This window comes from Equus asinus, chromosome 3 (assembly GCF_041296235.1).
Source record: "Equus asinus isolate D_3611 breed Donkey chromosome 3, EquAss-T2T_v2, whole genome shotgun sequence".
In the NCBI taxonomy this organism is placed as follows: Eukaryota; Metazoa; Chordata; class Mammalia; order Perissodactyla; family Equidae; genus Equus; species Equus asinus.
This window is the reverse complement of record NC_091792.1, coordinates 52,374,554-52,397,702: the sequence shown is the minus strand read 5'-3', so window position 1 is coordinate 52,397,702 and position 23,149 is coordinate 52,374,554. Positions and strand designations below refer to the sequence as shown.

General features: G+C 34.9%; 1 protein-coding gene across 3 annotated transcripts in view; it reads left to right on the top strand.

Moving 5' to 3' along the window:
* SPOCK3 (SPARC (osteonectin), cwcv and kazal like domains proteoglycan 3) overlaps window positions 1-23,149 on the top strand; it is a 468,925-nt gene that overhangs the window by 410,247 nt on the left and 35,529 nt on the right. For all 3 annotated transcript variants that reach the window (XM_070505032.1, XM_014851442.3, XM_070505033.1), the window contains one exon: window positions 8,683-8,802. In XM_070505032.1, coding sequence (XP_070361133.1) covers window positions 8,683-8,802 — 120 coding nt within the window. The remainder of the gene's footprint in view (window positions 1-8,682; window positions 8,803-23,149) is intronic.

Here is a 23,149-nt window from a genome sequence, read left to right as displayed (position 1 = left end):
AAAATTGTTTGTTTGATGTGATCCAAGCTATATAAAATCTACATAGCAGATATACCAGGTAAATATTTTAACAGTGGCTTCCTATTGGTGGTGGTGTTAAATATATGGTTTTATGTTTGTTCTTGTTAATATACATTATAAATTGTATATATTTACAAAATTGGCATGTCTTACTTTGGTAATAATAAAAAATGGCTTTTTAATACTGTTATAAAAATAACTTTATAAAAATATTTTAAAAAGTTATCATCATCATGTAATGTGAACTAGAGTTGAAATTCTCTAACAACTAGATAGTTCATAAATGGCTCTTCAAATTATAGCATAATCTTTATGGACAGTTGGAGCCTAGAAAGAGGAGATAGAGATTCTGAGAAGAATATCATAAGCTAAAAGTCACACACACAAAAAAGATCAAAGAGCTCCTCAAGATTATTCAATTTCAATTTGTTATTTATGTATTTAAGGCCACCTTTGTCTGAATGTGGGTTGAAAAAGAAAAGAAAACAAAGCAAATTCACAAAGCTTTGCGATAAACTCTTTCAGAAATGTGGAAATCTGTGTCATTTATTCATTAAATATTTATTAATCATCGCTTTACATGCTAACACAGCTAGGTATAAAAAATAGGGATAATTAAAGAATATATGATATCCATACTCAAATAATGAAGAGTGGAGTTCGAAAAAAGGAAACTCTCCCTACTCCTCTTTAACCTGAAATAAGCTTTGTGCTATTCAGAGTCTTTTATTCTTACATTGTCTTTCTCATGTGTCCAGGACATTGTGGCCTATGTACTGAAGTGTAGGGGTTGGTGCTGAAAGATAAATTCCTTGGACTTTTCTTTGTGTAATAGATTTAATCTTGCAAGAAAATATTCACATCAAGGGAAACGTAAGCCCTTTTACTTTTAGAGTAGTTGTTTTCTGCGGGGGTTTTCATTGTACCTCATCCACACATCAACCTAATCCCATCAAGGAGACTGCCAGAACCTATATACTTTAAATTGTTAGAGGAAGTTTATTTACTGAGACAGAGGTGTGGTGATGTTTCATTTCTTCACTTCACAGAAAATCAGACTTAGGAAAATCTTTTCTTTACCAAAATCTCATGAGTGGAAAAATATACCAAATATGTTTGGGTACATTTTGTAATTATTTTCTTACATTTAGCAAGAGTGAATGATAATTTGAGAAAATTTTTTTTAAAACCTTAGGAATTATACCTAATAGAGACAGTAATCAGCTTACTCAATCCACAATTGGAACAAAACTTATAACATTCTCTCAAAATTAGTGCACAGTTACAATGTAGACTTCGATTTGAGTCTTCCCAGAGCATCCTCTGCCTACAAGTTTGTATGTATTTAGATCTGAGCTTGTTATTACATAAAATGGTTTTAATGAACAACTCATAGTAACAGACATCAGTATTCTTTCTTTAATAAATGATAATAAATAATTATATTTAAGTATGTTACAGTGTAAGTGTATCAGGAACATTTTAACTTTTTTTGGTAAAAAGCATAGAGTGTGGTACCTATCAAAATGTAAGAACCTATGAAAATGTTTGTGACTGGAAAAAATATTTATTGGTCCTAAAATAAAAAATGAAAAGAAAAATGAATAATCAAAATGACTGTGTTTAACTTAATAGTTATAAAATATGTCAACTTCATTAATTTTTAAATTTTATGTTATAAAATTTAATTAAATTTCAGGAAGTATGTGGTTTAAATTTTCTGATTTGGCAAGAATTCCTGCTTTGTCTAATGCTTTCACGTAAAACAGTGCCAATTTCATATTCAATGAGTTAGTTGTTGGCAAAAGAAAATTAACTTCCAAAATTATAAAAATATTTTCCAAGATTTTATACCTAAAATATTGTTAATGTATGCTGCAGGTTGAGGCCTCCCAAAATAAAATATCTTGGACTTCTGGAATGTTCCCAATGTCTCTCCATCAATTCTCACTATGTGTGATCCTCTCTGAGTAATATCAAGAACCTCGAAGGTGAATACACAAGTATCCTTGTGTAGACCTGTCATTGATAATTTGTATTATTTATTGGTAGGGGAAAAGATTCTAGTTTAGCATAATAGAAATTGTTCTGAATTAGGAGTTCCAGATTTGCCACCAAATAACTATGATTTCAAATGAGGTAACAAATTCTCAAAGCTAATAGGTGTTATAAAGGAAGCTAATGCCTCAATGTTTGATTTAATGAATATGATCAACAAATGTTAATTGTCCTCCCTCAGCTCTCATCCCCTCAATACACGTTTAGTATAGCCCAGTGGTTTCCATGAAGAAAAGAGACAGGGCGTGGAGGGGAGGGACACTGTGTCACTGATTTTCAATTGTGGGGTTAAAAAGTCAAAAGATATGGAAGGAATTGTAATGAAAATCAGCAATACACCTCCTGCCCCACTTCTCCTCATCCCCACCCCTGGGTCACAGAGCTAATCAGTTTTAAGACTTACTGGTTTTCCCCATCTGGTGATGAGCTCATTTGTGAAATAGCTATTTATCAACTTCAAACATTACCTTTAGATTTTCTGCTTTGATGAGAATATATTTCACTTCCCTCCCACTTTCCAATATAATTATATGGCTATTCTTTGTTTTGCACTGGTTACAACTTAAAAAGCAAAACATTAGCAAAAAAAACAAAAACACTTAACCATCTGTTTCCAGTTCCATAGACGTCTCTTGCTTCCTCATTTTGTAAAACTAGGACATTAGCACAACTCTGTGTTGCGTCTATGTGTCTTCACTTCCACATCCCTACATCTAGTGACAACAGTTGGACCATTCATTGCCAAAACTGACAGCACTTAAATTATATTCTATAACCATTGTTAAGTCTTCTGTGAATTCTTTATAAAGTGAGTCAGTTTGTATATTAAGGACTTTTACAATATCGTGATGGTGTAAATATTGTTCACTGAAGAGTAAGAATTTATACTAGAATTACATCTGTATAAAAGCATTTTTTCTGCCTCAATGGAGAGTATTACTAGCATCAATTTTAAATGCATTCTACCATTTCACATCCCAATTGCCTCTATCATGGCTATGATAAGTTATTACAAGTTCCCAATCAGACACTATTCTGTCAAATCACACTCTCCCCACTACCCACCAGATTTGTCGCTCCCTGAGCTGTCCACCTGCTTGCTCTGTCTTTAGATGGACTACACAGCTAGTTTGAATACTGTGCTTCTCAATTTTTCTTGAGTGCAGTCCCTCGTTTGTGAATTTCATGTCTTTGTTTTTCTTAATTTCCTCTCCTGTTTTGCTGCAGCCCGTTCTCATGGTGGCGTGGAATGCAAAAATCTCTGAGTTCCTGCATATCTAAAAGTGCCTTTATTATGCTGTGTTGATTGATAATTGAGTAGAGATGGAATCCTGGATTAAATCCATTTTTCTTAGAATTTTGAAGGTTTGCTTCATATTCTTCTATAATTCATTATTGCTAGTGATTATTGGGATACCAAGCTGATTCTTTGCCTTTTGTGGCAAACATTTGTTTGATTTTGTCTGATTGTTTATTTTTGCTTTCTTCCTGGAAGCCCATATAATCTTCTTATATTTCATATTCTAACTTTTAAAAGATGTCTTGGTGTGAGTGTGTATATGTGTATGTTTAATTCATTCAGCTAAGAACTCGGTGGTCCATCTCTCTCTGAAAACTTCTCTCATTTTGCTGTGATAGGAATTATTTTCTATATTTTTAAAATAATTTTATCCATTTAAAATTCTTCTTTCTCTCTTAATAACTTCCATAAGTTAGATATTGGACTTCTTGACTGATCCTTCATGTCTCCTATCCTTTCTTTTATGTCCTTCCTCTCTAGAATCCCTCAATTGTTTTTATTTTACATTCTAAAATATTTTTTAGCTTTATTCCCACTTATTCTATTACATGTTTTGTCTTATCAAATTTGCGAGTATGTGTATGCATATATATAAAAATACATATGTAACTTTTTAGATTTCCAAGACCTCCTCCCTTTTTGATTGTTTGCTTTGCATAACACCATGCTTTAAAGAATAATTTGACATAATTGAAGAACCTTGCATTGAAACCTAGCTTCTCTTTTATTCAAATTTAATTTAAAATCCTATTTATTGTGTTATTATAATTCGTTATTCTGTTATTCATTCCTGATTACAAATACAATTAGATGAATGAGTACCAAGCACTGTTCTCGTTCACCACTGGCTATAAAATTTAAGGCAGTGATTTAACTTCAGTGTCCCACTTTCCATAGCTATAAAAAAATGATAATAATCCTTTACCTAATCTTCCCAGCTTGATACTAAAATCAAATGTAAAACCTCATTAAAGACATTTCCTGCTGTATAAATGCAAGATATTATTTATAGAAAAAAAAATCCATGTAGTAGAACTGTTGGAAATTATGAAGAAAAGACAAATTGACTTCTTATGGAAAAGAATAGTAGTAAATCACTGATGTTTTGCTAACATCATACATCTCTGCCGTAATGATCATGTCACGTCACTACAATCATAACTTACTGAAATGGAAATTTACAAGCTCTGAGTGAAGCAATGCTTGACTTGTTTGCTCTAAGTTGGAGAAACTACTTGGTTGTTGTCATTATCATTATTATTATTTTTGGGACTACGGATTAAGACCTTGGACTCTGAAGTCTATCTTTTTGGATTCAGAATTTAGCTCTGCCACTTATCTGTCTGACCTCAGGCAAGTTCTATAGCTCTCAATGCCTCAATTTCCTAACACTTAAATAGAAGGAATAGTAGTATAATCTTCATAGGGTTTTTATAAGGATTAAACATGTTAATGTATGTAAAGTACTTAGAGAGCATGCAGTGTTAGCTGCTGTTATCATTATTACTACAAGATTCCTAATTCCTAAAATATTCCATTGCAATACATAAATAACCTTATGTTGAAACTTAAGCTAAAAAATATGTGACATACAATAAAGGTATATAAATTCTCATATTTGGGTAAATTTTTTTAAATGCTATTATTCTTATGTATAAATTACTTAATTTCATAAAAATCATACAAGTTCACAAATATTTCATTAGATATACATGGTAAGCACTATGTCATTAATAGTTACTAATGCAATAAAAGAAAAGAAAGTTCATACCTATCTGTTCAACAAACTTTTTTATCATTCTTCAGCAGATATGTTATTAGATAAAAACTTGTTCTTGGGGCTGGCCCCGTGGCCGAGTGGTTAAGTTCGCGCGCTCCGCTGCAGGCGGCCCAGTGTTTCGTCAGTTCGAATCCCGGGCGCGGACATGGCACTGCTCATCAAACCACGCTGAGGCAGCGTCCCACATGCCACAACTAGAACGACCCACAACTAAGAATATGCAACTATGTACCGGGGGGCTTTGGGGAGAAAAAGGAAAAAAAATAAAATCTTTAAAAAAAAAAAAACAAAACTTGTTCTTTGCTGGGTGTCGAGGGAAAAAACCGTAAGATGAATAAGGAAAATAGAGAACTAAAATTCATTTTTAAATGTGTATTTGTTTTAAGTAGATAATGCGTTAATATGCTTTAAATTTCAAAGTACAAAGGTACATATACTGAAGTCTCCCACCAACACATATCCCTCTACCCAATCCTGTTACAGAGGTGGCAATATTTCAATCTTGTATGTGTATTTCCAGAGATATTTTAAGCATATATAAGCAAAAGCATTTTTTTCGCCCTTTTTATGCAAAGGAAAGTACAGTCACATCCTTCATAATGACGTTTTGCTCAATGACAAACCACATATAAGATAGTGGTCCCATCAGATTAGTACTGGAAGGCCTAGGTGTGTAGTAGACTATACCACCTGGGTTTGTGTAAGTACACTCTATGATATTTGCACATTGCCAAAATCATCTAATAATGCATTTCTCGGAACACAACCCTGTCATTAGGCAAGACATGACTGTATACTAAACATCCTTTTCTGCTCCTTATCTTTTTTCATCGAAAGCTATGGATCTAGCTACCTATCAGTAGATAATGAGCTTCTTAATTTTGTTAATGACTCATGAGAGCTTCATTGGACGGATGCACCTGATTAATATCACCAGGCTACTGCTGATGGACAGTTTTGTTGTTATCACACCTCTTGCTATAAAAGTGCAGAATAAATAATATTGTACAATTTAAATGAGCTTATAAATGTGTAGGATACTTGTGTGATGATTTGTAAGAGAGGGAATTTCCTGGGTCAAGGATTAGATGCACTGCAATTAATTTTTAAATAAATTTTAAATTTTTTATTCATTTTTGAATATTAATACAGGTATATAGCACACAATTCAAAAGGAAAAAACAAGTGAATGGCAAAAATAAGACTACCTCACACCATTTTCCTCCATTCATCCAATTCCCCTTACTGGAGATAATTAGACTTACCAGCTTTGTATATATCCTTCCAGGGATATGTGACGCATATATAAACTTATATGTATATGTAGAATTCCTTTGGTTTTCTTCTGATAGCAGTTTACAGGATCAGAAGACTTTTGCCGGGATGTTTTTTTAAACAGAGATACCAGGCTAAAGAGTAAATGTTCACCTTAGGAGCATACTATTTACTGCCTCATCACTCAGTCTCAGACGTTGTAGATCTTATCAGTAAAAGTAATGCTTTCTTTGACTTTCACTATAGCTCATTGTTTTCCTTACATGAAATGACAGTGAGAAATTCTGTACTTTGCTCTTTCCTTGACCAAGGATTTTCAAACCTACACTTGGCACACAACGTGCATTCTGGGATTCCTTTGTATCATCTTCCAAGAAATTCCTTTCACCTCTCTATTAAATCTTTTATTTCTGTGTCTCAGCCATCTTATTTCTTGATTTTCTCTGTAGTGTATCATATTTTCCTGTAGCTTGCAGAGGAAAGGTTATGTGAATGGTTAATGTTTTGGATCATATGTATTTAAAAATCTCTTTAGCTTACTCTCCCACCTGATTTTTCTGGATGTAAGATTCTCAGTTTAAAATATGAAATAATTTTTCAATGTCTTCCTGACTGTCAATGTTGCTGTTGAAAAATCTGAAGACATGTTGATTCCTTCATCTTTGTGTATGAAAATTTTGTTACCCTCGCCCATGGCAGCTTGTAGGATCTTCTTTTTTGCCTCCGGTGTTGTGAAATGTCACAATAATTTGCTGGTATGGGTCATCCACCTTACTAGATATTGAGAAGGTCCTATGGATCTGGAATTTTACTCCCTTTAAAAGTAGGAAATGGTGTTAAATTATACAGTTGTTCTTTAGTATCCCCAGGAATTGGTTCCAAGAGTCCTGTGAATACCAAAAACTTTCAGTGCTTAAGTTCTTTGTCTAAAATGGTGTGGTATTTGCATATAGCCTACACACATCCTCCCTAATACTTTAAATCATCTCTAGATTACTTATGATACCTAATACAGTGTAAATGCTATGTAAATAGTTGTGATACTGTATTGTTTAGGGAATAATGACAGAAAGAATGTCTGTACATCTTCAGTATAAACACAACCATCATAGGCCTTTGGAACCATGGTTGGCTGAATCCATGGATCTGGAACCCACCATTAGTGAGAACTAACTGTATTACATCATGTTATGCTATTTTATGTTATCTTATACATGTTACATTATATAATACATATTGCAATATAACATATATAGTATATATTTGATGTAATGAAACATTTATAATAGTATAAATTATTACTTTTAACAAAATGAACAAGGGAATACTATTAAAGAGTGCTTATCAGTTCAGGAAATTGCACATTTGCTACTTATTAGACCTATTGTAAGAATATGCTCTAAACAATGTAAATAAGTATTTATTATATTTTCAAAATATTCGGCAACAAATTACTGAATTTGACATACCATATTTTAGCATTAGTCTGACAGACACACACACATATATATACACACACACATATATAAAAAATATATTTTGCTACTCTTTATTGTATAGACTATTTTAAAGAATATAATTATTGATAAACAGTATTTTTAAGAAAACAAAGAGGATTAATTTAAGTTCCAAATGTGAAAGTTTGCTAACACTTTACTTTTACAACAGAAACATGATAACATTTAAAAAAATATTTTACAATCTTTCCTAATAAATAAGAGAGTGCTTCCTTCTCTGTGCTTAAAACAATATGTAGGATTAAGCCAAATAGAAACAGCATATATTTATAACTGATAATTCCTACATATATTGAATTACTAATGAGGATTTATAAATTATAATATAATAGATATGGCCAATAATAAATGTATTAGTATTCATTTTGGATTTTCAACTCCTTATACCTCAGATGACCCACCACCTTACCATGACAAAAGTGTTCAGCTCATAAATATTATGACAATTTATGTGATGTTAGCAATAAGAACCTTCAATCAAGTGTTACATTCCACTGAGGCGTGGAAGTTGAATCCTGCTTAATAATATTTCTTAATTAAATAAAATATTATTGTTGTATTACATCTTATGTTTTGTATGCATATTTGTTTTCAGTTTTTGAAAAGTCAAAACACAATGCGTAATTGTATGACTTTCTTTTAGTTGTTACCTTTTGGAATACTTTGAGAATCAACATTGACATTATGCTAAATTATTACTCAAGGTTTGTGTTGTTTCTCTTTGTTTTCAGCGTGCAGCGACCTGGAGTTCAGGGAAGTGGCAAACAGATTGCGGGACTGGTTCAAGGCTCTTCATGAAAGTGGAAGCCAGAACAAGAAGACGAAAGCATTACTGAGGCCCGAGAGAAGCAGTAAGATGTCTAAATTTGATATGTGTCATTGTGTTTGATATGGGATTTTATTTCCAATGAATCACTTAGATCAAAACACATATTTCAGAATTTATCCTTTACTTCGATGCCGAACAAAAATGAGAACATTGTGATTACTTCCAAGCACACTCATAACATTTTGCAAGGAAATAAAGCATTTATGACAACTCTGGTTAGAAGAACAAGTATCCCCTCAGAGACAGCATTTAGATTCCAGTTGAATTGAAAGACTAGGAATATTTTTCAGGGTTTTGATAGAAGTGGTAAAGAGTAGAACAACACAGAAAATAAAGGTAAGAATCTTGGAGTACTTAGATTTTTAGGGAACACAATTGGCCACACCCCCAAATTAGCCTTTTCATGATTGCTTTGCAGACATTCCTAGTTTGACTCACCCATGACAGTAGACAAAAAGTATATTGTCAATGACACTCGGCAAATCAAATTCATAAAACGAAGAAAACAATTAGAGCCATCTGAATCTTATATGATTCTTTCATCATCTGTAGAATCTCCCAAAAACATTTTTTAATTCTTTAGAAATAGGAAATGCAAATTGAAATAGCACGCTCCTGATTAACTTTATGAAATTTTCATTTTGTATTTTTTCATTTATAAAAAAATATTTATTATGCATTTAATGCATGTAAAGGAAAGATATTGAAGCATGAGATTAATTTTAGGAACTTTCAAATATTGAAGCATTTGCTCTAAAATGCAACAAGAGAGGTAGAGCAGTAATTATGAGCAGCATCTTGTAGCTGACAAGGAAAATCCCAAGAAAATCCTCAAATATCAGTTTCCAGTAAAATCACTTAAGATGGCATAGTCATTCATAAGCTGTATTTCCTAAAATGCCTCATTTGTTTTCTTCTCAACAAGGAATTTTCTATAATATCAATCTTTTGTATTTATGAATCTTATTTATGTTCTCAGAGAATTTAATAATTCTTTTTAATTAACCTATCTAATTAAGCTATCACCAATAGACATAATAATTGTCTTCGTGTGATGACTATGTATGTTTCGTCTTATGAAGTTCAGAAAGACATTAGAGTATTTTCCTTCCCTGTAGGATTGTTTCCCAGGTTTGTCTTCAGAATTATTGTGCAAATTTTGGCCAGATGTTAATTTTATTGATGCCCTGAGAGAAAGATGCCTGATCTTACCTGGTGTAAACAATAAAATACATTTGCCCTGTTTCATGAAAGAAACATATCTGGAGTTGGGTAAAGATTGATATTGATAGTGATTTTTTAAAAATTCATATCCACACCTGTCTTCCCAATACTCATACTTGAATACTTTTATTGCTTGCTCTCCAATTTCTCTGTTGAACTTGAGTTCAGACCAATAATCCCCCCCATATTTGGAGATGGATGAAAGGAGAGCATGTAGAACACTCAGCACGGTGCCTGGTTAATATTACACGTTCATCAATATTATTTCCCTTTCCAACTTTTTCTTGAAAGAAAATGAAATGCTCTTAATATAGTGGATTAACTACAAGAAGCTCCTTGAGAATTGAAGATCTTTGGAAAGTAAATGAAAAAGTGGGTACAGGATTATTTGTACTACTTGAAAGTCTCAGAGGTCAACTAGAAGTAGATTTCCCCCAAAAAATTATGCATTAGAACAGATATGAGAAACCCCTAGATAAGAAATGGCTCGTTCCCTCAACTCCTCAGATCTGTACACCCTTTGGGTGAGTCCTCTCTTGACTCCATCATGTTTAATTTGTGAACCAATCTTTCAATATAATACTCCCCTTCTCCTTTCTATCGTTGATTTTCCTTCACAGCTTTCTCACTATCTACCATAGTGATGATCTACCTGTTTATTTTGTTTATTCTCTCTCTCTCTCCCCCCAGTAGACTACTGTAAACTCAATGAAGGAAAAGATCTTTGCTCACCACTGTATTATCAGAGCATAGAATAATTTGACACAAGTATTCACTAAATAAAAGTGAGTAGAACTATGGATGGCTGAAGCAAAGAAGCACACAAAAATACCGCATTGTGTGAATATACCATAATTTAATCAACCAATTATTCACCTAGGAATGATTGTATTATTCTCTCCATGACAATCAATTCTACAGTTAACTGGTATGCTTTTATTTCTATGAGACAGATTCCAAGCAGTGGAAGTAATGGGTCAAAATGTACATGTATGTAAATTATAAACAATGATAGATGTTGCCAGATAGCTTTGCAAAAAGCTTAGGGCATTCCTAACATCTAACAGCAAAGCATGAGAGTTAATTTTTGTCTTCATCCCTGCCAACAAAAAAAATAACCCCTTTTTTTTTTAACTTTTTCATTATAGCGAGCATGCCATTATATTTCATTATTAATATAATTTGTATTTCCTGTATTAATAGTGAATTTGAACATAAAATATTGGCAAGAGGGAGACTTTTGCACTGCAAAACAAAACAAAATGTCTTAGTCATCTCATGTTGCTATAATAAAATACCATAGACTAGGTGCATTAAACAATAGACATTTATTTCTCAAATTCTAGAGGCTGGGAATTTCTAGATCAAGGTGCCAACAGGTTGGGTTTTTGGTGAGGGCCCTCTTCTTGGCTTGTAGACAGCTCTATTCCCACATGGCAGAGAGAGAAACATCTCTCTAGGGTCTCTTCTTGTTAGAGCACTAATCCCGTCATGAGGGCTCTACCTTCATGACCTAATTACTTCTCACAGGCCCCATCTCCAAATGCCATCATGTTGGAGGGTGGGGCTTCAGCATGTTAAGTTTGGGATGACACACTTCAGCCCATAGCACGAAACAAAACAAAAACACCATAAGTTATGTCAATGTATATGTTTTATAATTGTATTTAATCAAGTACTTGTGTTTTTGATAGTTTTTGCTATATGTGTTGGCTGCTCTATTTTTTAGAACATATGGGCTTATTTCTATTCTACCCTTTAATAAATTATGCTTCTTATCACTTTATTTTTTTTCTTAAAGATTGGCACCTGAGCTAACAACTGTTGCCAATCTTCTTTCTTGATTTTTTTTTTTCTGCTTTATCTCCCCAAACCACCCCCATACATAGTTGTATATCTTAGTTGCAGGTCCTTCTAGTTGTGAGATATGGGACGCTGCCTCAACGTGGCCTGACGAGCGGTGCCATGTCCGCGCCCAGGATCCGAACCCTGGGCCGCCGTAGCGGAGCCCGCAAACTTAACCACTCGGCCACGGAGCCGGCCCCTATCACTTAATATTTTTACCCTATATCCTACTTACTACTTTTTAGCACAGATTTCACCTTATCTGAGAGTAATATTACCATTCTGCATTCAATTTTATGAAATTTTCCTGATTTACTTGCTAATATTTTATTTTCAATCTTTCCCTATTACTTAGAATTAAATGTCTTTCTTGTAAACATCCATAGTTGGGTTTTGAGTTTTCAATATGACAGTGAGCAGACTTTGTGATTTTTAAAAATAATTAAGATGTGGGGCTGGCCCCGTGGCTGAGTGGTTAAGTTCGTGCACTCTGCTGCAGGCGGCCCAGTGCTTTGTCGATTCAAATCCCGGGCGCGGGCATGGCACTGCTCATCAAACCACGCTGAGGCAGCGTCCCACATGCCACAACTAGAACGACCCACAACGAAGAATATACAACTATGTACCGGGGGGCTTTGGGGAGAAAAAGGAAAAAAAATAAAATCTTTAAAAAATAATAATAATTAAGATGTAATAAAGTAACATAAAGCACAGAAAAATATTCTGAGAAGACACAGAATGTTTGACATTTAGGCAGATTACCCAGAAGACAAAGAAAAACTCATTTGACAATCTCTTGTTAAGAGAAGACCAATAATCCAAGAAAATTTTGTCATTTTAACAGAGGGGAAAAAATCAAATTTTAGTTTTACATCAGTACAATATTTGATACTGACTTTAAAAACACTTATATGAATGAACACTTTAAATAGTTGTCAGCATTGATTATGACAAATAATATTTGGGGGAAATTTTATAATTATTTGTATTTATATATACACTTTAACAATTAGTCATTTTTTTTTTTTGAGGAAGCTTAGCCCTGAGCTAACTGCTGCCAATCCCCCTCTTTTTGCTGAGGAAGACTGGCTCTGAGCTAACATCCATGCCCATCTTCCTCTACTTTATACATGGGACGCCTACCATAGCATGGCTTTTGCCGAGCGGTGCCATGTCTGAACCTGGGATCAGAACCGGTGAACCCCAGGCTGCCGAGAAGCAGAACATGCGAACTTAACTGCTGCGCCACCAGGCCGGCCCCATAGCCATTTTATTTTAGGATAAAACTATAGTTTTAGAGAATCGTATTTGGCATACCTCACACATCAAGTTGCCTTATATCATTATTTTTCCTACTAGAGTCTTATTTATATGGAGAAATTATAATTTTTAATTATAGTAATTTTTATTTTATACAGATAACTATGAGGTAAATAATTTTAAACTGTATGCATTAGCATTTTGTAGTAGATTAGTAGAACTTATGAATATACATTTTATACTTTTCATGGTCATACGGTTTTTCTAATAAAACGTTTAATTTGGTAAAAGTGAACACGTTTATTAATAGACCCAAATATATACAATTTAAACTATAAACCATAAAATTAGTTTGACCTATAAAAATTAGAGACAAAAAAGTATATACATTTAAAAACATTTTAGTGTTTTATCTTTTTAAGAAGTGATCTACATATTTAATGCATATACATTAATTACTTTAGCATGTCTAAGGTCTTAAGTTTCCAAAAGATCTTGGAAATTACTTTTAAATTTCAAGTCCATTTATAAAACATGATCACTGGTGAAATAAATTTTATCGTAATAATGATTTAATTTATTAAAAACAAATTTATATTCTTTATAATCTTAAACATCTAGTAGATGTAACGCTAACTTATTCAGTCAGTATACCTCTATAAGTTTAGGAAGAACATATCCAAACAGAATAAAAATGTATGTTAGCATTATACCTAATGCTTTCAACTCTGAGGGTATAGTTGTTTTTATTAAATAAACAATATTAAACTGGTCTCTTTTGACAAAGTTTATTTAGATTACGGTAATTAAATTTTTAAAACATTTGATATTTACTTGTTATTCTTTATTTTTTTGCTGAGGAAGATTCACCCTGAGCTAACATCTGTTGCCAACCTTCCTCTTTTTTAATGTGATCTGCCACCACAGCGTGGCCGTTGACAGATGAGTGATGTGGTTCCACACCTGGGAACTGACTCCAGGCCGACAAAGCAGAGCTCGCCAAACATTAACTACTAGGCCATCAGGGCTGTCCCTACTTCTCATACTTGATAAAATACTTTTGAAAGTATTAGAGGGTTATTTTCCTACTTCTGGAAATTTTAGCAGTATGTCATTTATAAAAGAACTTATGTATGTCGAAGCCAATCAGAATAGAGCTTTCTTAGGAAATTTCATAATCAAATTTGGTAATACCATTTGGAGTTAGGAAAAAAAAATATATATATGTATATACCCACACTCACACCTGCATGCACACACCCACACAGGTAGAGGGTTTATAGCTTTAATTAAAAAATTTTAGCCTTGAATCATATACAAGCATAGAAATATAAAACTCACTGGTTTATGTCTAAGAACTGTCTCTTATCCTTGTCTCACCTTTACGTTTTTTTATGTTTGTGTTTATGGAGGATGGGATAAGTTACAGATACAGCTAAATATGAGAGCTGATGCTCCACCCCCGTTTGGAGAGGAGACTTGAAGATTTTCTTTTGTCCTGATGTGTACTCTTACAGAGACTGTGGACTAGATTTTGCCTGAGGGACTGAGGAGAGACCAGTCATCCATCTGGGCGCTCCCAAAGCCCATCTGAGAAGACAAAATGTCCAGCCTGTTTCCAGTCAGCTTTTTTAGCCTCAGATGGTTTCTCTTGGAATCCCCATATCCCTTGACAGCCCGTGATGGGGCAAAGTCCTAAAGCTTGAGTGACTATAGGAGGTTGAGGGGCAAGAATGAGAAAACAAAGCCTCCATGAACACTTAGGTGATGACAACAGGATGCAAGGCTGTGTTCACTTCAAGTCATAGCACAATTAAAAAAAAAAAGTCAAGGGGCCGGCCCCGTGGCCAAGTGGTTAAGTTCGTGCACTCCGCTACGGCGGCCCAGGGTTTCTCTGGTTCGGATCCTGGGCATGGACATGGCACTGCTCATCAGGCCACGTTGAGGTGGTGTCCCACGTACTGCAGCTAGAAGGACCCACAACTAAAATATACAACTATATACAGGGGTGATTTGGGGAGAAAAAGCAGAAAGGAAAAAAAAAAGAAGATTGGCAACAATTGTTAGCTCAGGTGCCAATCTTCAGGAAAAAAAAGTCAAATAAAAACAAATCTGGACTAAGTAAAGAAAGGCTTTGGCAGAAGTGGAAAGAGGGAGGGAGGAGGTAAGGGTATACAAAGACGATGGATCCAAAGATTTTCCGGAGCTGAAGGGAAGGTTGAAAGTGGTAAAAAAATGTGAAAGAGGAACAAGGATTGATGGGAAGGGAGAATTCTTAGATGAGACAGTTTGAGGAGATCCTGTTTCTCCATTGTAGTGTCAAGTTATCCTTAATGGAAGTTTGCCATTTGGGGAGATATTGGAAGGGAAGAGTGCCAAAGTGGTGTAACATATAGTCAGTGGAAGTTATGGGGGGAGGGATGCAAGGCATAGACTAATTATTTAAATAAATTAAGTAGGCACAAAAAAGCCAAGAATAGTCCTGCTCAACAGAAACAGTCAGAGATTAAATTCCCACTCAGAAGGAGCTGAAAATATTTCAATCTAGGAAGATTCTCACTCAAACAGAAAAGCATAGGGAAGAGTTCTGTTTAACAGAAGCAAAGTAACTTCTTCTTGTGCTACAACAGACAAATGTCCAAGGCACAGGGTTAGGAGTTGTGACTCTCCATTGATCCAAATCTCCCCAGCGAGGAAGGACACAAGGGGTCCTTTGAATATAAATTCCTGAGTGAAGACAATGGGTTCCAGGGGGTATTCTGCACTCCAAGTCATGGCACCATAAAAATGTCAAATAAAAGTAAATCTGGAGTAAGTAAAGAGAGATTTTATTTTAAAAGAGTTTTGTAATAGCAGGGCTGGCCCCGTGGCCGAGTGGTTAAATTCACGTGCTCCACTGCAGGCGGCCGAGTGTTTCATTGGTTCGACTCCTGGGCACGGACATGGCACTGCTCATCAAACCACGCTGAGGGAGTGCCCCACATGCCACAACTAGAAGGACCCACAATGAAGAATATACAACTATGTACCGGGGGCTTTGGGGAGAAAAAGGAAAAAATAAAATCTTTAAAAACAAAATTAAAAAATATTTAAAAAAATTAAAAAAAAGACTTTTGTAATGGGGGAATGCTTCAACATAAAGACTTGCGAGCAACTCAAATCAAACAGAAAAAGGATTTTATTTTATAGGAGGGGGTAAGCAGGGCTAGCATACATTTGTCTGGGAGGAGGGCAAGTGGATGAGGCAAGCAGGTGGCAAAATTTAGACCCCCTTAACAGGAATATTTGTCTCTGTGGTCAGCAGATTCTCAGAATAAGCAGTTAAGGAGGGATGTTACACATCTTAGCGCTTTAGTCCTTGCTGAAACGTGTGGGAAAACTAAAGTTTAGGAGTCTATGGGAGAATAGCCTGACTAAAATGTGGCCAAGCCAAGTTCAGTGAGTGAGTAATGGGCACTTGTGAACACTTGGACAAACTGTATACCTAATGATAATCAATCCATTTATCTATTAAGGAAGAATATGAGACTCTTAAGCCTCTTATTTTACTCATAATTTTTATCTTTTTATATCTTTGATCTGTGGTTTGATATATTTCTTGCACTTGATTGTCTAGGCCACTAATTGGCGCTCAACAGTGACAATTCCCTCCTACAATTCACCTGTGGGGTAACTTAGCTGGGAAATTACATTTTTAATCTAGAAAGTAGTTCTGTATACTTTTTAAATATGTGCATGCTTAAACATCCATATGTATCTGTGTGTGTGCCTTAAAGTTAAGTAGATTATCTCCTCTCTTATTTATCCAACTCAAAATCTAATTGATTTTTCTCTCTCTGGCTTCCTGAGCCCTTTAAATATGTGATGGCTTTCCTTTGTCTGCTCACTGGGTCCTAGTCTATTTGGTGATGTCTCTTTATTGGCAATAGTCCCACAAGGGATGGAAAGAAATTTCACATTGGCTTTGCCTCAAAGCATCAGAAAGGCCACCAGTTCCCTGAGCCTTGGAGAAAGCCAGCTTCTGTGTCTCTTAGGCTGTCCTGGCCTCCTTTATGAAATCTATCTAGCCCCCAATACAGGGAGTAGCTATTGACCTTCCCCCAGGAGTCTATAATTTTCTGTAAGTCAGGTTCTTCTCAGAGTCTGTCACTTCCTATTCTCTACCCTTGGTATTCTGCATTCTGTTCTCCATTGTCCACCTACCCCGTGGGGAGGGGAGAGAAAGCTCGGTACTCGATACCGATTTGCATCCATTTGTCTTTACATTCTAACACTCATTTGACTGAAGAGAGAGTAATAGCAGATTGAAGTTGATCATGGGGAGGGAGCTTGCTGCATTCTGGGTAGACAGAATACCTTTCTTAAGCTTAATCAACCAAATTCAAATTTAATGTGGAAACACTGACAGATCTGAAGAACAATTTAGGGAAAGAATAGTAATGTTAGGGGCAAATATGTAAGGGAGAGCCAAAACATGTATATTTTTTGGTTATGCAAAGAAGAATGCTTAGATGCCAGTATCTATTGTTTAATGTGTACAATGTTACCTTTGAGATAGATATTTGTCTTTTGATGAATCTATATCTCTAATGACATTTAAATTAATATAATTTTCATTAAGATGGCCAACTTTTACTTTACTATCTAGAAATAGCACAGAGTTTAACTGCCTATGTTATTAGAATAATTGTGAATAGAATATATAGTTTCTTACAAAATAATTATCAAAACTTACATCTGGTTTCTTTTTTCCCTCTTTCTCCCCAAAACCCCCCAGTACATAGTTGTATATTTTTAGTCGTGGGTCCCTCCAACTGTGACATGTGGGATGCCGCCTCAGCATGGCTCGATGAGCAGTGCCATGTCCGCACCCAGGATTCGAACTGGCAAAACCCTGGGCCTCCTGAAGCAGAGTGCACGAACTTAACCACTCGGCCACGGGGCCGGCCCCCAAAACTTGCATCTGTTTGATCTAACTTATAGACTAATATAAAGTGAAACGTTAGTTGATGAGTTCCACAGGTGACTCTGAGCTGGCATTGAACTGGTCAGCATGCAGGAGGAGGATGGAGAAGAGAAGTCGGCCCATGTCTTCTTTGTTAGTACTTTCTATCCTTAAATAATCTGAACATTCAGTGCTCTACTTCATACAAAGCTGTAGATATGTGCTGTTTTCCAACCAAACACATAGAGCAATAAAGGCTCATAGTTACGATCCAGAAAAACTGGCCTTAAATATTGGGTAAAGAAAGAGCCAGTGCCTTGTTAAACATTGCTGAGCATGAATGCATATGTTAGATTGAACCATATGAAATTACCAATTTTACGACTATAAAAACAGTTTTTTAGGGGTCAACTTAATAAAAATCATCTGAAAATTCACTCCTTTACTTTTTATATGTAAGTTAATCTGTATACTTTAATAGTCTAAATTCTTTTCTTTTCCCAAGCAATGCATAGCTTCTTTCTCTTAACTTAATTTTTCCACAGTGTTATAATGAGTAAAAATACAAATTAAGCCATAACATCCTTTGTTTTCCTTTAACCTTCTCTTATAACCCAGCTTCATTATATATTGACATAGCTGCTAATGACCTTTAAATTGTATGCAGACTGGGTAATATGCTCTCTAGCTTCATTTTTTTTTCTACTTATAAGACAGATTGCTAAAAACTATTAGTCAAGTTACTCTTGTGGCTTAACCATTGACTGCTGAGCTCTCTGTGGGTTCTAGCAGGTAATACAGGATTTTCTGATTAATGTAATTCCTCACAGTAGAGATGCTTGCTTCATATTTCCTGTTTTTTTGGAGTCCTAGAATGCTCTTCACCCAGCTATCTGTACTCCCTCACTTCATTCAGCTGGTTACTCAAATCTCGAGCATCAGATGCCTTCCCTTCTACTACATATTAAATAGCAACACCCCCACGGAGCATTCGCCTCCTCTTTACGCTGCTTTGCTTTGTTTTACAGTGTATGTCACTTTCTTGTTGTTAAATGCCGTAAAGTTGGATCCAACTCCTGGTGACCCTATGAATGACTGATGTCCAAGATGTCATGTCTTTAACAGCTCTACTCAGCTTCTGTAGACTCAGGCCTATGGGTTTCTTTTTGGAGTCAATCCATCTCATGTTTGGTCTTCCTCTTTTCCTGCTGCCTTCTACTTTTCCCAGCATTATTGTCTTTTCCAAAGAATCCTGTCTTCTCATGATGTGCCCAATAGGAGAGCCTCAGTTTTTATCATTTTTGCCTCCAGCGATCGTTCATGCTTAATTTGCTCTAGAACCTACTTGTTTGTCTTTCTGGCAGTCCAGGATATCCATAGAGCTCTGCTGCAACCCCATATTTCGAATGAATCAATTTTTTTTCTTGTCAGCCTTTGTCACTGTCCAGTTTTCGCAGTGTTCATAATAATTGGGAATATGAGACTGTGGATAATCTTGGCCTTAGTCTCTAAGGACACTTCCTTACACTTGATGATCTTCCCTAATTCTTTCATTGCTACCTTCCAAGTGTCAGTCTTCTCTTGATTTCGTGGCTGCAGTCTCTATTTAAATTAAAGACTGAACCAAGGTACACAAAATCTTTACCAATTTCACTGTCTTTGTTGTCTCCATTAAAGTTGTATAGGTCTTCTGTAGTCATGATTTCTGTCTTCCTAATGTTCAAATGCAGTCCTGCTTTGGCACTTTCTTCTTTGGCACTTTCTTCTTTCAGTTTCATCAGAAGTCATTTCAAGTCATTGCTGTATTCTGCTAGTAACATGGTGTCAGCTGCATACTTAGATTGTTGAAATTTCTTCACCAATTTTCACTCTTCCTTTATCTGAGGCTAGCCCAGTTTTTTGTATATTTTTTTGCATACAGATTAAACAGATAGATAAAATACATTCTTGTCTGATAATGTAACCTGTAGGAAACCATTGCATCTCTCCATATTTTGTCCTAACAGGTGGCTTCTTGTCCACAATACAGGTTATGCATCAGGACAATCAAGTGCTGAGGCACGCTCATTTCTTTCAGAGTAGCCCATAACTTGTCACCATCCACACAAAGACTTTACTGTAGTCTATAAAACATAGACTAACCATCTTCTGAAATTCTTTGGAGCACTTGAGGAGCCAATGAATCTTGTGTACCTCTCCCTTTTTGAATTCCAGGTTGTACTTTAGCCATTTCTTGCTCCATATAAAGTAAAAGCCTTCATTGCAGCACATTGAACATCACTTTACTTGCATGGGAAATTAGAGTGATGATCCCATAGTTATTGCAGTCCTTCTCACCCCCTTTCTTGGGGATTGGAATATATACTGAGTGTTTCCAGTCTGTAGACCACTATTTTGTTTTCCATGTCTGTTGGCATATTCTTGTTAGAATTTTGACAGATTCTGTCTCTGTAGCTTGAAATAATTCCATTGATCTCCCATCTACTCTGGTGACTTATTTCAAGGCAGCTTTCACTTCACATTCTAAAATTGTGGGTTCTGCTTCATAGGAGTCCTCTTCAAAGGAATCTGTCTTCCTTTTGTCTCTTCTGTATAGATCTTCAGTGTATTGTTTCCACCTTCTCTTTATTTTCTCCTGATCAGATAGTGTGCTTCTGTGTTGGTCATTCAGCATTCCTAATCTAGATTTAAATTTCCCTTTGATTTCTTGAATCTTCTGGAAGAAACCTCTTGTGCTTCCTTCATTGTTGTTTTTTCCTCTCTCTTTTCATTGGCCTTTGCAATAGTTCTCTATATCTCTATGTGACAGTCACTGAAAAACTACATTCAGGATTCTTACCCTACTTTTGTCACAAGTTGTTATCTGAAAATTGTCCTAGTTTTAGAGTGATAAAGTAACTTGTAGCTGCTTTCCCATGAGTGCTGAATGACATGCAGGTTCCAGGAGGGCAAATCTCTGATGGTAACAGGATTGCAATAAAAGGGTCGAGACCTGATGAAACTAAATGGGAAGATACTCTTCTTTTTATAAGGCAATGAACCTTGAATGTGGACTATGGCTTTATAAAGAAAGGGGAACTTGCTAGCCTCATACACTGGCTAACAAATTAACAGTGCTATATATTCTACATTAGTTAAACATCTTATTACATTGTCAAAAGTATTTCAAGAGATGATGAAAAATAGTTTTTTCCCCCAGTAGTTATGTTAGTACTTGTTCTTAACCCTCAAATACAATAGAATACTAACCTGAGTTTTTAATTGACCAAATTTTATCACAACTGTTACATAAAGAATTATATGCTCGCTACCCAAGAATTGATTATTTATCTGAATCTTGGATAGTGTAAATATTTCATAGTTAAATGGCTTCAGTTGACAAAAAAGATCAATAATGTTATAGCTTTTTAAGAAATGAAGCACGTTCGTAAAGTTTGCCATTCTTTTCTCAACCACTGAAGTCTACCTTATATTAAAAAAGCAGACTTCTTGGATATATTTCGTTTGGATATATTTTAGAGCTATCTCTGACAAAAGAATGACCATAGAAAAGCAACTAAGATGTAAAAACAAACTAAAATGTGTCTTGTAATAAGAAGAAAGAAAGAGAGCTATTTAGCCTCTGATTCTATTATTACACCATGAAAATACTTGTTTGAGACTCTTTTTTAGTGAGTTTATGTTGTAACTGTTGTCATCTGTATACCTTGATATATATTGTTTCATTATTTAAATCTCCCCAAATTAAAGAACAGAAATACTATGCCTAGGGTTTTTGTTTCGTTTTAAGTATGATTGCCATTGAATGAGTGTGTGCGTGTGGTGGGAGGAGTCTATCCTTCTTTGAAAGCGATATTGTATTAATTTTCTTTTTGTCAGTTTGAAAAGCATCAGGGCATCAGAATCATATGCAAAATCTTCAAATTAACTGTCTGACTCAGATTAAGATAATGTCTTATTTTTGCTTTTCTACACACCAAATGCTCTCCTCAGTCAGAGAAAATGATAGAATTACTTAAACCCCCAGGGTAAATGAATACATTCTAATTTCTTACCAAGACATTGCTCACTTTGTGTCATGCTGTCTTCACATTGAGAGGAAGATTGAATCTGAGATCAGATGGCTTACAAACAATGCCCCATTTTAATGCAATTAGGAGCCATCTAGGTAGAGCAGGGAACTTCATCTTTTGCAAGCAAAGATTTGTAAAGTTGATAAATAAATTTTCTCATTTCAAGTAATAAAATGAAAAATCCACATCGTTGCTTATTTTGTTTGTTCTAATTATTGAGACATCTGGCATTTTCTTCTTTTATTAGGTGTACGCCATGACGCTCTCTATAATAAAATTTATTTATACACTTTAGTATTACTAAGGTATTATCTTAATATTTGCATATTGTAACGTAGAAATTATATATTTCGTGTTTATGTAAATTAATGTAGTCCTATATAAATTAAATCTATAAATATAAAATAAAGGTCCTAGGTGAATAATGTATTATAATAAAATTCTTTTGTTACATTATTGTCTCCTAGGATATTATCCAACTGAATTTGTTGAGCAGCAAACTTTGGGTGAGCCTCTAGTCTTTAGGAACTATATTATTCCAAATAGAGGAAATTACTCTCAGCATTGGCATTTTGGGAATCATTAACAAGTAGGTTGCTTCTCACAGAGTTTGTGAAATATTATCAATTTTATTACATTCTGTTTTGAACAAAGTGAATACTTTTATTTCAAAATATGTAGGATGTTCAAAGCACATTTAACCAGTAATTTGAACTCATAGAACCTAGTAAAAATTGCAACAACACTTTCCCCCTTGAAAAGATGACAACAAAGAGGTTTCAAAAAGCATCTGTACAGGAAAAAAACCCATAAAATTTTACATTACCTATATATATTTTGTATATATTTAGTCATTTATAACATGAGCATTGTTTCTGTCAAATTTTACTGCAATACCAGTTAACTATTACACAAAAACCTAGAATGTGTGCATAATAGGTGTCTTAAGGCATCAAGAGGGGGCTGTCTGGTGGCACAGCGGTTAAGTTCACACATTCTGCTTTGGCAGCCCGGGGTTCAGC